Genomic DNA, 17,106 nt, shown 5'->3' with positions numbered 1-17,106 from the left:
ATTTTTGCAGACAGGTCTGATGAGTACTTCCTTCTCGATTGTGTAATAGCACTTTCTGTACCTCCTCAGAGCAAGAGGTCTCTGTGTGCTAGGAGCATGAAGGAGCCATGCTTTGCATCGCAAACTCTGTAAGTTGGGATGGAGAGTGCATCTCTCGTTGTGTGACAGGAGGTGAGGTGTGACGGAGAGTCATCAGTGGACATAATGCCACCTGTGACAGTAAGGGTACCACATCTGCCTGGACCATATGGGAACAGGCTTTTTCTCTTGTCACTTTCAACAGTATTTAATTAATAGAGGGAATGTGGGAAAGACGTAAAGAAGTCCCTTGTCCCATGGGAGGAGGAAAGCATCTCCCATGGAGTGTCATCTGATCCCCGCTCTGGAGCAATACCGTGGACATTTCTTGTTGTGGTAAGCAGCAAACAGCTCTATTACTGGTGTCCCTCATTGTCTGAATATGGGGAGTACCACCGACTCTATCTCCCATTTGTGATTGTCATGGGCAGTGCGTATAATACGCCAGCCTCCCCTGGTGCTGCTGCAGCTGCCGGACTCCCAGTTGTGGGGTTTGGGGGTGAAGTTTTTGATTTCTTATGCCCCATGTAGGTTCTGGGGCAGCTGAGGAGGAGGCATGTGCTATTCAGCTTCCTGAGTTCATCAGTAATCTCTCTGGACCCAGGAAGCTGAGTAGAAAAATACCGCCTACTCAGCCACCCCAGAACCTGCATGGGGCATAGCAAAAGTGTCTTCCAGACCTGAGAGACACTTTTCCCTGGGCGGCTTGGGGTCTGGGGAGGGGAGGTACAGCTGCAGCTGGCCCAGGAGTCGTCCGGGTGGGGAGGAGGAGAGGTTTGGGGCATCGACCAGCCTGGGGCTCCTCTGGGTGGGGGGCTGGGAGGGGTCAGGACTTTGGCTGTTTCAGGGCTCCTCTGGCCGAGAGGGGAGGCGCTCTGGGCTATTCCGGGCAGGGGGTGCAGTGGGGGGAGGGGGTTCCTCGATGTTACCAGGGTTGGCGGGAGGCAAACTTCTTCGTCGTCGGTTTTTGTTTTAAGGTATGGCCAAATAAAATGTAAAAGTAGTAACAAAGAAAAAAGCTTCAAGGGAAGCTAAATTTAGTAAATCTAAAGGGAGGTAACGATCCACGAATGGACAGCTCTAGCTCCTTCTCTAGCCGGGGTGATTGAGAAGGAACTGACGAGGTTCACCTGCTAACGGTGGCTAACCTCGTGGCAGGTGAGGAGCAGCGCATGCACGGGTTGGACAGACTGCTACCAATGTTCTCCAACCAGTAGCGCTGGGACACAGACACGCCTACAGTGGAGTAACCATAGGGACGCTACTCAAAGAACATATGTTTCTCAACAGTAATATACTAAAGGAAGAAAATGGAGCTGATTTCACCCTGTCCTCAATTTAATTCACTCTGGGAGCATAAAGGAGAGGTAAACAGCCCATGTAAGAGGGTAGCCTAGGCAGCATGGAGTTGTCACAATCACCCTGTACTACTCCAGAAGTATGGGATGTGCAAAGAGTAGGGAGTTGGAGAGGTGGTGCAGCCAGAGTATAGTGCATTCTAGCTATCCTGGGCTGCCAGGAGGCCACCGCAGCCAGGACTCAAAATCAGAGCAGCTGTGAATTTCCTCTAAAGTACAACAAGGGCCTGCCAAGCCCTGGACAGCACATATATAAAAGGAGCATAAAGGTAGTTTAAAGCCCTCATTTCTTTCCTATGCACAGCACTATGCACAGTCAAGAATCAAGTCCACTGTTCCTTTTTTACAATAATACTAAGCCAATATAAACTGTACCTTTTGAACTAACACACATTTTAAAAAGTTTTAATGTATACAGACCCAGGTAGAAAATGTGGGATTTACTTTGAACATCACATTCCTCGGTGCACCATTATAAGCTATATGCACATGGATGGCAGGCAGCTATTTCACAACAGTACGCACTATTCCTTTCTTATAAATTGGTTTGTGCAAAATCTTTCTGAAAATGGGATGTAGTTAATATATTATGGGATTCAATTTCAACTGGTTCGAACAGTTTTAGGAACTATTCAGGTCTTTTTAAGCAAAGTTTTCATTTTCAAGATGTATTCCCCAAAATATTCCATAGTCAACCTGAGTCAATACTGCTCTGGAGTTATGCTTGCGGTGTTGTAGCTTACTACAAGAGATAGTATCTGGGTCTCGACTAAGAAAGCAGCCTATACGAGGGGAAAAAAAACCCAAACAGCTATATGTTTAAGAACACATCTATTTTCCCACCTGTATTCCAGTTGGAATCCGGCTGAATGCTAAAAAAATTTCCGTTTTGTTTCTACCTAAGCATTGCTAAACAATCTTTTATACTAATTGATTTAATACTGCTATTGAATTTAGCTTGTAACTTTTCAGTAAGACTATCTTGACAAAGTTATGTATGTGAATAATACATTCTAGGTTCTTACAATGATCAGATTCTCCACTGCCTTGAGCCTTAGTCAGTCATTTATACCTGTGCCAAGTGGGTGTAAAATGGTATTATAGGTGTGAGTGCAGAATTCTGATTTGGTAATATTTTTATACTTACATTGTAAAGATGTAAGTGACTGCACAAAAACACAAGGTCTCCATAGACCAAAATAATCACCACTAGGTGTCACCCTTTGATACTGTATAAAACACTATACATACAAACAACTGTTTCACTTTAAAATTATATGGGAGCAATTTTACTACTATACTGACTGCAATGTAGTATTTTATTCAGCATCTCTTCACTTTATTCCTAGTTTTGATTTTTAAAAAGTATCTCGGGTAAATGAATTAAGGGATTTGCTTCTACATCAGCTAAAAGGAATTCTTGTAATCACAATTTTACAGAGAATGTCAGAGTATATGACCCTTGCAACATGAACATATGTTGCAATATGCTAGAGGTATTGATGTATCATTCTTAGGTTATGTAAAAACAATTTTACAAATACTTTTACAAAAAGGAGGAGTCTTAAGGAAGAAGTGTAACTAGCAACAAAATTATGCATTTTTGAAGATGGGTAAGTAAATTATATTCTCAAATAGTCTGAATTCCTCGCACCCCCACAAAAGACAATTAAAATCTTTATTTGCAAAGAAGAAGGGTGCAACCATGCCCAGCCTTGCACAGATTCAGAGGGAGCCTGCCCACGAGGGACTGATCTGAAGAGAGAAGGAGCTATGCATCCAAAAAGTGACAGAGATCACATGCTCACTGGGGCACAATGGTTGGCAGTTCACATCTGCACCACTCCCTACTGTGGGCCGTCCCTTAACACTACAATGAACCATTAGTCTCAAATCTGGTTTCAGAAGCAATTCTAAACAATTTGACTTCAAAACAATAGTTTTGCAGATTAATCATCAAAATACAATGGTGCCATTTTATCTAAGGCTACACAGAGGTTTGTGAATGGTCAGTATTTGCAGTTGTTACTTTTCATCATTTTTCTTTTTATCATTGTACCACAACATGTATTTTTATTCTAAATAAACCTTACCAACTGTGCAGCTGTCTTCAAGTACTACATCCACATTTCTGTCTCTGTATTCAACCCTGAAGTCAAGCATCCGCGGTTGTCTTTCCACTATTTGTCGGGATGGCACTACATGTCGAAACGCTGAGGATGAGGAAGGAGTTGACGAAGATGCTGTAGGATGACTCGTGGGACCATAGGCTGGTCCTTGCAAAGTCTCTCCACCATATTCACTGAAAGATATATAGTTTAGAGAATTTAAATAGAACAGAATGAGAACTGAACTATTTGAAGAAACGGGAGCCAAGCGAGATGAGCAGTATATTCCCTTACTGTCATCCACAACTTATACTTGTGACAGCTACATTGTATCATGTATCTGACATACAATCATTTCTTGTATTGTTAGTAAAACAGCCTGTATCTACAACATTTTTCTTAAATATTAGCAACTGAAAAGCTCAACAGAGATTGTTAAAATACTGCAGGACCAGCTTTTAAACAATCTTTTGGGCCTCAAGTTTAATATATGTATTACAAATCACAGAATGACTTGTAGAGTAAGGTACACAATATTGCAACCCCATGGAAGTACTACATATCCATACCAGAATCCCAAGGATATCCGACACTTAAAGTTCTACACAGCAGCCACCATTCTACCACCACATCATCAGGCTAGTGTCATCCCAAGAGTGTCTGGGAGAAAGTGCAGCAGAGATGTATCCCATAATCTTAGAGAGACAAACCTATTTTCAAATTAATCGGACAGGTTAAAGAGGAAAATAAATAATTATAATCTCCCTTAACTGCCTGAAGCAAAAAGAGACATCTGTGTATTAGTTGAGGAGTAAAATCTAGAAATAGATGTTAATTACAGAATGTTGAATTCCAGCTTCTCCTTGAGCCTCATCTCCCTCCACACTACTCCTGTGCACTTCTATATGGGCCACAGGATAGTAAAATGAGAAGCGAATGTAGCTTTGCACAGGTTAATTTGGAGAACTTAAGCTACAGGCTCTTCATTTAGCCTCTCTCCAAAGAGCATGGTGCTGGAGATTAGTTTTGTCACCCTGCTTACAAGGCATATTAAGAAACAACATTCAGGCCAAAGAGAATGTGGAACCACTTTGACAAAATTAGCATTTTACCTACTAAAATGAACATTCCACCAAAGAAAGAAGGAGGACTTGTGGCACCTTAGAGACTAACCAATTTATTTGAGCATAAGCTTTCGTGAGCTACAGCTACATCCGAAGAAGTGAGCTGCAGCTCACGAAAGCTTATGCTCAAATAAATTGGTTAGTCTCTAAGGTGCCACTAGTACTCCTTTTCTTTTTGCGAATACAGACTAACACGGCTGTCACTCTGAAATCTGTCATTCCACCAAAGGAATCCAGGAAATAATGTTTGTAGAGTATGGCTGGAGTTCTGCTTTGCAGATGTCCTCAAGTGGAAGACAGTGACTACAGACATACAGTGAAATCTGTATGGGAAACTATCCTTATTAGGCAGCTCCAGATGTCCTGATGGTAGGTGCATGCTAACAGAGTGTGCTTCAAGAATGGAATCTGAATGAATAATACTTTAATTTTTTAAATAGGGCTGCTGAAATTTGGGATCATGCCAATTTCCCCCCTCCCCCCCCCCTTTTTTTTTTTTTGTTAAAGGGAGCTTATTTAGAAAGCCATATTCCACTTTCTTAAAAAAAGAAAGTCAAGAAGCATCTTGATGCAAAAGCCTTATAAAAAAAGACCTGTTAAACTTCCCTCCTCCCCCCCCTGGCCCTTAGTGAGGACATGAACTCAGTGAGCACAGCCAGTTGTTACACACACATGCTATATGATTAACAAACACTGTCTACATTCCCAACTGTCTGCTGGTGCAATTCCTATCATTTTACCTCCCACGTTCTGAAAAGAAAAAATTAAGTGTTATGCTTTTCTGGTAGTACAAAGGTCTCTTTTCCTTTTCTCTAATCAGCAGACACATAAAGAGGAATTCTCAGCTATGTGAAACCTACAGAGATTTCAGAGTTCTAAAGTACACAAGGAATCTGTTTTGGTTTGTGCAGCTTTTAATTATAATACTAAGTACCACTAGGAATTTGTTATGCAGAGTTAAACAATGACCATCTATTGATCCAGTTGTTTCTTTTTAAAAAGGGGGACGAAATACTGAATGTTAAAATTAAAAAGTGATACAATAGTTTCTGTGACAATTTTGTTAGTAATCCTAAATAGCAATCTCAGGACATACTTCTTTAAATCACAACTGTGTTACATTTAGTGACCGAGAGGATATTTGTTGTCTGAAAATATTACTTGCATCCAGTTCACCCCTATTAAATAACATTAATTGCATTAAAAAAAAAAAACACACAGCCCATAAACACACTTAGCTACCAGCAGTTGGACACTCACATAATGATTCAATTCAGCAATACCTTTGATTTATGAGATCATGGCTGAGATTTTCAAAAGAGCATAAGGGAGTCAGGTGTCCAGCTTCCTTTGAAAACCAATGGAAATTGGATGCCTAACACCCTTAGGCCTATGAAATTCCACCTTACATCATCGGGGGGAAACCCAAAACAGCTTGACACACATTCAACTGCTTAGATTTTTTAGACAGAAAGAAAGGCTGAAGAAACATAGTGTTAAGCATCAGAATTGACTTTTATCAAAGCCTTCACTTATTGCTGAACCAAAAGAAAAAAAGTACTGCTAATCAGTCTGGTGAGTATTTAGATTTAAAATGCTTTGTACGCATATGTTCGGGGGTTTCTGGGCCCTACACTAATAAAACGTACATTAAATAACTTAAGACTAATAATTAAATACAGCATAGCTGCCAAAATATTGATTTACTTACATTATAGGTAGCATCTACCATAAGTTAAGAACATTTTAAAACATCATATTGAGTATTTGTCCTGAAAGCTTTGTATCACAACATTCTACTGGCTCTCCCAAACAGCTGAATTCCTGTTCTGCTGTTTCCGATTGCCTCATCAGCACTTAGCAGATCATGCTTCAGTGACTCAGAATCCCAGGCATGAGCACACAAGCCAAAACTGAATTCAAAACTTTGAAAGAAAACAAGTGCATCAACTTTTTGAAGTGGGTAATCTACTTTCTTTGACACAGTATCCTTTACCTGCAACCCACTGAAAGGGCACCAGTAACTTTAAGAGAGAGAAAAATTATCACCACCTTTCATGCATGTGTGTGCATGCATCAAAAGAGAAAAAGGAAAAAAAATTAGCCAAGGACATGGGGGCAATTCCCAGCTGTTAGAAAAAGTGCTTTGGAATTTTTTTGGTCCATGCAGAAGAGATGGAACCTCACTTTTAGGGAATTATCTGACAGACTCAGATTTAGTCAACTGTATATCCAAAAGGGACTGATCCTATACCTACTGAAGCCAGTGGAAAGAATTCACCAATGTTGATGAGGGTTGGATCAGATCCTTAGTCAGTCTTGGAAAGTTGAGGGGTTCAGTCAGCCCTCCCAAGAGCTGAACTCATGACTCTTGGGAGTCTAACTATTTCAAAATGACACTTACAGTATTACATCTTCCTCCTAAGGGATAGAGTTGGAGATGAAGAAAGAAGAGGTAGGGGAAGAGGAAGTAAACCTCTCCCATGACTACTATTACACAGTACCTCTTTCTACACATTATTGCTCCAAGCTTCTTTACTTACCTTTGTAGAATGCCGTTTTCTTGTGGTATTACACCATTTATAGCTGCCTGTAAACAAAAAGATATACAGTAAGTCAAACAAGCAAGGCAGCAGTAAGATCAGAAAAACTTGAGATATTTCTGCAAAGCAATTCAAATGTGCTTATACAAAAATTACTCAAATTTGCTTAAACAAAATCCCCAATACTCCCTAAGCACATCGAATATTCTACATTCAGTTCATACAGAAGCACCTGACAGTGCCACTAGAGTACATTCTTGTCATAACCCCTATTTCAAAGGAGGCAGGCCTGAAACAAGACTTTGGATCCAAACGGTATAGGTATCTTTATAACAGGCCAAAATAAAACTAAAACTTTCTAAATTTAACGATTCAAAATGTCAGGGTGGTTAGATTTGGTTGATTACAGACATGTTTGAATTACAGTTTCAAAGCCAACAGAGATCTGAATGCAAGATGTTTGTTTATCCCATTCACATATTTCAGTAATTTTAACACAAGGCTGACACAACATATCAAATCTTTATTTAGAAAGTAATTTTCCTCTAATATTTTTGTACAGGTTCTTAATTTGCTATATGAATTTTATGGGTAGGTACCATGATTTTAGTTTGAATTCAGTTTCAGCTTCTAGACCTGTTCCAAAAGTTAATTTATTGCATACTATTCCAACTAGGTTAGCTCAGTTTCACTGATCATGTGTTTATTGCAATGAACATTTTTCAACATTGGTAGTCATGTAAAAAAAACAAAACCCACCCTCAGAAAATTTAGTTTCTAACAGCAAGAATGCTTCTTCTAGGACTCTAGTTCAGGGAATGTTTGCAAAACAACATTAAGACAGAGAACACGATCTAGAGAACAAATGTGATCAAAAGGGGTGACAGTACAGAACTGAGAGCTAAGAGTTACAATAAAACCTTAGAGTTATGAACACTTCAGGAACAGAGATTGTGCGTAACTCTGAACTGTTCGTCACTCTGAACAAATTGTTATGGTTGTTCTTTCAAAAGTTTACAACTGAACACTGACTTGGTACAGCTTTGAAACTTGACTATGAAGAAGAAAAATGCTGCTCTCCCTTTTTTTTTTAGTAGTTTATGTTTAACACAGCACTGTACTGTATTTGCCTTTTTGTTTTGTTTTGTCTCTGCTGCTGCTGGATTGCGTACTTCCAGTTCCAAATAAGATGTGTGATTGACTGGTCAGTTTATAACTCCGAGGTTCTACTGTACCAAATTCTACTCCCAGTTCTGATACTGACTCTCTTTACAACCTGGGGTAAGACACAGCCAAATTTTCAAACTAGCCACTAATTTGGATTCCCAAATTTAGACACTGTGAGCATAATCTTCAGAATTATTGAAGATCCACAACTGCAAATGAATCAATAAATGATAGAGGTGGATGGATGTTCAGCACCTGGGGGGGGGGGGGGGGAAATCAGGCCCCAGATACCTAAAGGACAGCACTTAACAAATGGGCCCCTTTCAAAATCTGGCCCTTAACCTCTTTCCTTCAATTTTCCCATCTGGAAAACAGAAGTGATAATACTTACTCCTACAGTCCTTACTTACTTCTAACCTCTTCGGCTGAATTTTTGTAAATCACTTTTAAGATTATAAATTATGCAGTAACAAAGCGTTTAAGGTATCCATCACCATGATATCTGGGTGCAGTATTATTCGTTATTATATTACCATTTGTTGTCAAAGATTCTGACGTATGTGTTGTGGGGATATTCCCTGTAACAGTCCAAAAAATTCTATACCAGATGGAATGGTAGCATGTTTAAACAAGGAGAGTAACTAAAGCCTATTACACTACACTACCTGGTTGAATTATAATGGTCTTCTGACATGACTACAACATGATTCCACTCTACAGTAGTGGAGACACGTTCTCTACTATGTTCCCAAAACCTAGTATATGTAGGAAAATAATACTTAGAAAAGATTGGTATTGCAGTAAGTGGATTTTGGGCACATCTGAATATAGTCTTACTTTTTCTAGGTATGTTACAAGTTGATAAAAATGAGCATGGGACCTTATACTTGACCAAAGCTTTTGCAGTAATTAAAAAGGGGACACCTGTGTTGGAACTGGATTCCCAACATGGTTGTAACTGTAGTGTAATGGTCCTTTAGATATAGTCTGCCACCATATGTAACTATGGGTCCTGTCTAACAAAGAAGGCCCATTTTCCTGAATGTTGGGCAAGCCCTCATTTCTTAGCATGAGATGATGCAGGGGTTGGAGGGTTATGTATTAAACAATACTTTGCATTTCGGTAGCATTTCAAAGCACTTGTCAAAGTCTAAATTAGTCCTCCAAACATACCAGTGACATAGGTACTATCCTAATTTTTAAGATGGGAGACTAAAACAGTGAGGATAAGGAGTTGTCAAGGGCCGGAGTGGAAATCAGCATCAGAGCCAGGGCCAGAATTAGAAAGCAGGAGTCCCTGGTTCCCTTCCTGTGTTTGGCTATTTGTGTAAACTTGTACACACACACACACACACACACTAAGACAATAGGCAGGAGTGCCAAGCAACTCCTCACATTATGTACTCTCTCATGAACACAATCAGTACTTTACAAAACAAAGTATTGCTACAGAAGTGGCTCCCTGTACTTTAAGACAAAGGTATTTCTTTTTTTAAAAAGCTGCTGAGCATGTCACTTGCCAGCAAAACTATTAGCTCACAAATATGCAGTCATGGCATTGGACAAGAATTTTATAAAGTCACGCTCTGATTGACCAAGTTAGCTTTTTTGATGTTGACCCACATATAAACAACCCCTAGAAAATATGCTGTTTGGACTCCACACTCTACAGAAACAGACAATCTGGAAGTCACTATACGTTAGATCAAGATTCTAGATGAACAGTCTTCTGGTCAGTGCGGGGGAGGTATCTGGTTTAGGACTGCTTTGCACCACAAAAGGGTGCACCTTCAGGCCATCTCAATGCAAGGATTTTTCAGACTTGACATTCACAGTTGCTGCATTGACAGATTTTGAAATGTAGACAACACTCCAGCATTTTACTACTGAGTTGTTTTTGACTGTGCTCTGAGTAGAGGCAGAAGATACGGTAGTAAAAATGCCAGAATCTTGTCTACACTTCAGTTTAGCAGACACATTCTAAGACAGTAGAGTTACAGTAGATCAGCATAGGAGAGTTCTCCAATTCTAATGATCTTAGTTGAGGAGGAGGAAAATGTGTCTCTTGGAAGGTCTTCGTACCCAGCTGCTTCTTCTGCACCTTATTTGTCTCCTTCAGGCTGAATTCAGAAGTTCACTTTCAGTCTCCTATGGATTCAGTGGCACTCAATTCACTGGACTCTGGGAAGCCACTGTCCATCAAGATGGCTTTTACAAACTGGTAGCACAGCTAGCCATATACTTACCACCTCTTTTTCTGTATTAAAGAGATGCTATATGTAGTACTGTAGTTAGCTAATGAATCATACAAAAACTATGAACTAAGATTTAAATGCTAACTTGTTTTATTCCAATAAACCTACAATTTTGAATTTTAAATATATATTGTGTTATAATTACCTTAGAATATCAACAAGTCATAATCCTTGCTGCTGAATTCAGCTAAGTAGCTATGATACTCCTAACATTTGTCATGCATTTTTGAAAAAAAATATACAAAGAACAATACAGTGAGTCAACTAGTTTGCCGTCATTTAAGTAGTGGTATTTTGAGAACCATAAAATGCTTTGTTAACCACATGTCTTGCACATGTACATGAAGGGGTTGCAGCTGTTTACAGCTACTGATCATCTTAATCTAATAAACCACCAGTAAAAGGTCTCACAATGCTCTTCAGCAATAGACATTTTCTCCATTGTCACTTAATAGAACTGATATATTCTTCATTGTGCATCTTGGTGAATCAAAACACAGCAAGTGCAGTTCTTCTCTCATAGGAACAGTCACTACTGATAATGGTAATCTGATACCCTGGAATTCTCTTTACCTTGAGAAAAAAGTTGCATTGGGAATGAAAATCTAGTACAGTAATTGAGATATTTAGAGTTCAGCACTTGCACAGTTTGTCTGGTAAAACCTAGTTTTTATAAAAATCTCAGAGGATGAAACTAGCTCAAGCTTTCCCAAATTCAAGTGCAAGAGCAAAAATTATTAGATGAGGTGGGGGCTCCAAACTATTTTGTCAAAGACCGAACAACCCTTCTAAGCCTGCTCTTATGTCCCAAACTATATGAACTGGACAACATTGAAGGGTCACAGAAATGAGAGATAATAATGGCCATACTACATAACTTCTTGGTGAGGTGGCCTGCAATCGATAACTACAATGTAGAGTAAAACTGCATAAAGAGTTTGGGCAATGGTTTGTTAAGAGAGATAGAAACTGGAAAGATATAAGAGATTAGGAGAGGGGTACACATGTGTCTCTTGGCGTTTTGAATAGGCAACCATTTCTGAGTCTCAACCTTGAAAATGCTGATAAAGGACACATGGACAGTCTATGCTCTAATGCCTGAATGACTAACACAAAACTAAATACACACAACTGATTAATGAAAGATTTTCCTAACTAATTTTTTGAAAAAATTAGTCTCCTCTATTAGACAATTAAGTCTTCATGGTTAAGCAAACATTTAATATACTGAGAGGACTCTCTAAAATATTCGTACGTGTCCATCCAAATAAGACTGGGGATATATAATTTTAAAAAATTAAACAAAATCTGCTTCCCTTGAAACGATTTTAGTAAAGGTATAGTAAATCCATTCATTGTTATCTTTACATTAAAGTTTAACCAACCTTAAGCAGAAACATAGACACTTAGAGCAGTCAATTCATGAAGCCAACAACCTTAGTAGTATCTAACTCAGTGGTTCTCAATCCGCAGCCCACGGGCCCGTTACAACCCAATCAGCACATAACTGCAACTCCTGTGACATACAGGTTGTATATAGATAGTGTTGATGGAGCCCACATAGCACAGAGAGCTGCATATGCGGCCCACAATGGTAAAAAGGTTGAGAACCACTGATCTAACTGCTATATCCATGTACAAGCTGTATCCATTTCCATTTAATATTCTCATTCAAAATGCAATTTAAAATTTCAGCTGCTAACTCGCTTATTAAAACAAGTTATGTCTTCACCACAAATTCAAAACAGGTAACTCACCCAAAAAGAACTACCATCTACCGTATTGGTCTTTGGAAATTATAAACAAAATTTAATTATCTTGAAACAAAATATGCAAATCAATAATATCAGTAAAACACCCAGAAATTGATATGATATAATTAGGAGCATCTGGCAATACAGGCAATGACAATACATAACACCCAAAACAGGGGGTGAAGAGGGGGAGAACATATGGCATCATAAACCACAAGTGAGCTATAAGACTATACAGTTGCATTATCAAATTTCAAGATCCACAGTAATGATACTTTTCAGAGTAACAGCCGTGTTAGTCTGTATTCGCAAAAAGAAAAGGAGTACTTGTGGCACCTTAGAGACTAACCAATTTATTTGAGCATGAGCTTTCGTGAGCTACAGCTCACTTCATCGGATGCATACCGTGGAAATTGCAGCAGACATTATATACACACAGAGACAATGAAACAATACCTCCTCCCACCCCACTGTCCTGCTGGTAATAGCTTATCTAAAGTGATCATCAAGTTGGGCCATTTCCAGCACAAATCCAGGTTTTCTCACCCTCCGCCCCCCCCCACACACACACACAAACTCACTCTCCTGCTGGTAATAGCCCATCCAAAGTGACCACTCTCTTTACAATGTGTATGATAATCGAGGTGGGCCATTTCCAGCACAAATCCAGGTTCTCTCACACCCCCCCCTCCACCCCCATACACACACAAACTCACTCTCCTGCTGGTAATAGCTTATCTTTGGGGGGCGGAGGGTGAGAGAACCTGGATTTGTGCTGGAAATGGCCCACCTCAATTATCATACACATTGTGAAGAGAGTGGTCACTTTGGGTGGGCTATTACCAGCAGGAGAGTAAGTTGGGGGGGGGGGGCGGAGGGTGAGAAAACCTGGATTTGTGCTGGAAATGGCCCAACTTGATGATCACTTTAGATAAGCTATTACCAGCAGGACAGTGGGGTGGGAGGAGGTATTGTTTCTTGGTCTCTGTGTGTATATAATGTCTTCTGCAGTTTCCACGGTATGCATCCGATGAAGTGAGCTGTAGCTCACGAAAGCTCATGCTCAAATAAATTGGTTAGTCTCTAAGGTGCCACAAGTACTCCTTTTCTTTTAGTAATGATAGTGCTATGATTATGAACTCTCGGGCTATGAAACAACAAAATAGTTATTTAAAAACAGTATGTACGATATATTTATTTGGCCTCTCTCATGCCAGAGCTGTTTCATGGGAGAAACAACAATGCCAAAAAGCTGCCCAAACTTTCTAAATATCTGTCTAGTTTGAAACAGTGGAACACTACAAAAATATTACAATTATTCAAAATACCTATGAACTGTTGTAAAGCATACAGTGTTCAATTTTGAGGTTTAACCTGGGAAAATACTGCCTTAACAGATTGAGACAGTTCTGAAAAATTCTGCCTGTCCCCTTACAAATACAAAATAGCATAAAAAAAAAAGAAAACAAAAAGCTGTTTATTATAAACCACAACAGATAAAAACGGACGGCTTGAATCAATACACACAATTACAACTGGTCACCAACACACACTCAATTATTAACAATTACCACATAACATACCACATGAGGAGAAGTTTCAGAGTAGCAGCCGTGTTAGTCTGTATTCACAAAAAGAAAAGGAGTACTTGTGGCACCTTAGAGACTAACAAATTTATTTGAGCATAAGCTTTCGTGAGCTACAGCTCACTTCATCGGATGCATTCATCTTATGCTCAAATACATTTGTTAGACTCTAAGGTGCCACAAGTACTCCTTTTCTTTTTGCGAATACAGACTAACACGGCTGCTACTCTGAAACCTGTCACTATGCAAGGCACTGAATTTAGCCGTATGGAGTGGAAATCTATCAACTTCATGTAAAAGGTATTTTCCACTGAATGCATCTGATGAAGTGAGCTGTAGCTCACGAAAGCTTATGCTCAAATAAATTTGTTAGTCTCCTTATGTGAAAATGAAAGGAGTACTTGTGGCACCTTAGAGAGAGATCACGGTTTTTCCCTATACTTACCATAGAAAACAACTGTGGTATCTCCAATATCACCATGTGGTAACTGTTAATTTATGACATTTAATGGAAACCACTGTAGATTTAAAAGCTATTTGGCTGCACTGATCATGCTTACATCGTTTTAAAGCTAATAGAGGTTTTATTTTATATATCTCATTCCTATCAAGTGGCATCCACTGCACCACACACACTTCAAATGGAAGACCGAAAATTTCCCAATCTATAAATAGGATGCATTATTTCTAGATATCAGGACAAAGGCTTAAACTTACCTTCTTAAGAACCAAACCCAGGTCCATGCCTAAAGCCAAATTTAAGGGCATTTGCACAGGAGAATTCCTGGGATAAGGAAGCTTCTCTCCTAAGCCTTTAAATACAGTTGTCCTCCTGCCTCCCCACAGTAAGCAATGAAGTTTTGGCTGGTGCCATGCCATGGATAGAAGCCCTATACAACTCTCTACATTCAAACCTACACCCCATGTACAACAGAAAAATGCTGGTCCCACTCCAATGTACCAGGAATTACGGATTTGCCTTGAGAAGGCATATGGCCATCATGAATTAAGATAAACCAATCAGTGGTCCATGTAGTCCAGCATCCTATCTCTAATAGTGGCCAGTACCAGATGCTTCAGATGAAGTTGCAAGGAAATGTGATGAAATAGCCTGCCCACAGGGGAATTTTCTTCCTAACTCCCATAGTGTAGTGGCTGGTTTATGCACATGAGGGTTAATAGAGTTTATAATTTTGTTAATATTCTGTTACAAGTAACTGTGGATGTTCTCATTATCCATATAAATGTCTAACCCTTTTTTTTTCTTTTTTCTTTTTTTTAAATTCTAGTAGGATCTTTCTTCAAGAAAATGACTCATTTTTATTAGAGCTGTGGAAAAATATAAAAAAAATCAAAAGCATCTAATTAAAAAAACCCAAAACTCTGAACCTATACTGTAGCTCTTCTACTCTGCCTTAATTTAAAGGAATTTTGGGTGAAAGCAAAAATATTCAGTTTTGAGAAATATATACTCCTAAGCATTGCCCTGTTTTCTTTGGCTCTCTAGCCTATTGAACAGAAGGTCAATCTTAATTTCCTTTTCTTCTACATTTCAGTGCTGCAGCTGATTGTGCAATAAAACAACACCTTCCGGAATTCTACTCACCATGTTTTTATTGCTTAATTCCCATTTCATTTATAATCCAATACTACTAAATGTATCTGACAGTTACAGAATAAAACATTTGGAAACGGAAAATGATTATGCAAAATGCATACAAACTGCCTTGTGAAATCTCAGATAGATGAGAGAATATCAGACAGAAGAATACATATCTCAGACAGATATGAAGAAAATGAGGGTTGGGGCAGGAGGGAGGTTGTTCATGCACTGATACAACAAATTTTGTAAATCAATGATACATAAAAAAAGTTTCACATGGTCTTAAAGTTTGCTTTAATTTTTATATCTGCACAAGGAGGATTTGAGTTAACACTTTATAAACAAATTACCACAGAACCAATCAAAATAAAATATAATAGATCAAGAAAAAATTTTAATTGTGAAAGTTGCATTTAAAAACTGTAAGTAATATGCATATGGTGTGCTTTTCTTTATTTTTTCCATAGTAACTTCTCATTAAGTATTGATAAAAGCTCTATCAAACATTTAGCTATGCAAAGTCTCAAGATTTATTTTATTTAGGGCTGTTGATTAATGGCAGTTAACTAACACGATTAACTCAAAAAATTAATCATGATTAATCATAGTTTAAATCACACGGTTAAACAATAGAATACCAACTGAAATTTGTAAAATATTTTTGGATGTTTTTCTACATTTTCAAATATATTGATTTTAATTACAAACACAAAATACAAAGTGTACAGTGCTCACTTTATATTACTTTTGATTACAAATATTTGCACTGTAAAAGTGACAAACAAAAGAAATAGTATTTTTCAATTCACCTCATACAAGTACTGTAGTGCAATCTTTATCGTGAAAGTGCAATTTACAAATGTAGATTTTTTTTGTTTGTTACATAACTGTACTCCATGACAAAACAATGTAAAACTTTAGAGCCTACAAGTTCACTCAGTCCTACTTTTTGTTCTGCCAATCACTAAGAGAAACTAGTTTGTGTACATTTACGGGAGATAATGCTGCCCACTTCTTACTTACAATGTCACCTGAAAGTGAAAACAGGCGTTCGCATGGCACTTTTGTAGCCACCATTACAAGGTATTTACATGCCAGATATGCTACACATTCATATGCCTCTTCATGCTTCAACCACCATTCCAGAGGACATGCTTCCGTGCTGATGATGCTTGTTAAAAAAATGTGTTAATTAAATTTGTGACTGAACTTCTTGGAGGAGAATTGTAGGTCTCCTGCTCCATGGTTTTACCCGCATTCTGCCATATATTTTGTGTTATGGTAGTCTTGGATGATGACCCAGCATATGTTGTTTGATTTAACAACACTTTCACCACAGATTTGACAAAACACAAAGAAGGTTCCAATATCAGATTTCTAAAGATAGCTTTAGCACTCAACTGAAGGTTTAAGAATCTGAAGTGCCTTCCAAAATCTGCGAGGGACAAGGTGTGGCGCATGCTTTCAGAAGTCTTAAAAGAGCAACATTCTGATGCAGAAACTATAGAACCCAAACCACCAAAAAGTAAA

At 38.6% G+C, this 17,106-nt stretch overlaps 1 protein-coding gene across 2 annotated transcripts in view; it reads right to left on the bottom strand.

The window, feature by feature from the left end:
* The window catches only part of FAF1 (Fas associated factor 1), a 303,693-nt gene that overhangs the window by 222,600 nt on the left and 63,987 nt on the right, over positions 1-17,106 (bottom strand). For both annotated transcript variants that reach the window (XM_073357756.1, XM_073357758.1), the window contains exons 3-4: positions 7,212-7,258; positions 3,530-3,738 (exon numbers count right to left, since the gene is read on the bottom strand). In XM_073357756.1, coding sequence (XP_073213857.1) covers positions 3,530-3,738; positions 7,212-7,258 — 256 coding nt within the window. The remainder of the gene's footprint in view (positions 1-3,529; positions 3,739-7,211; positions 7,259-17,106) is intronic.

This window comes from Lepidochelys kempii, chromosome 8 (genome assembly GCF_965140265.1).
Source record: "Lepidochelys kempii isolate rLepKem1 chromosome 8, rLepKem1.hap2, whole genome shotgun sequence".
Classification (NCBI taxonomy): Eukaryota; Metazoa; Chordata; order Testudines; family Cheloniidae; genus Lepidochelys; species Lepidochelys kempii.
The sequence above is the reverse complement of the archived record's forward strand: the minus strand, read 5'-3'. Positions and strand labels throughout refer to the sequence as shown.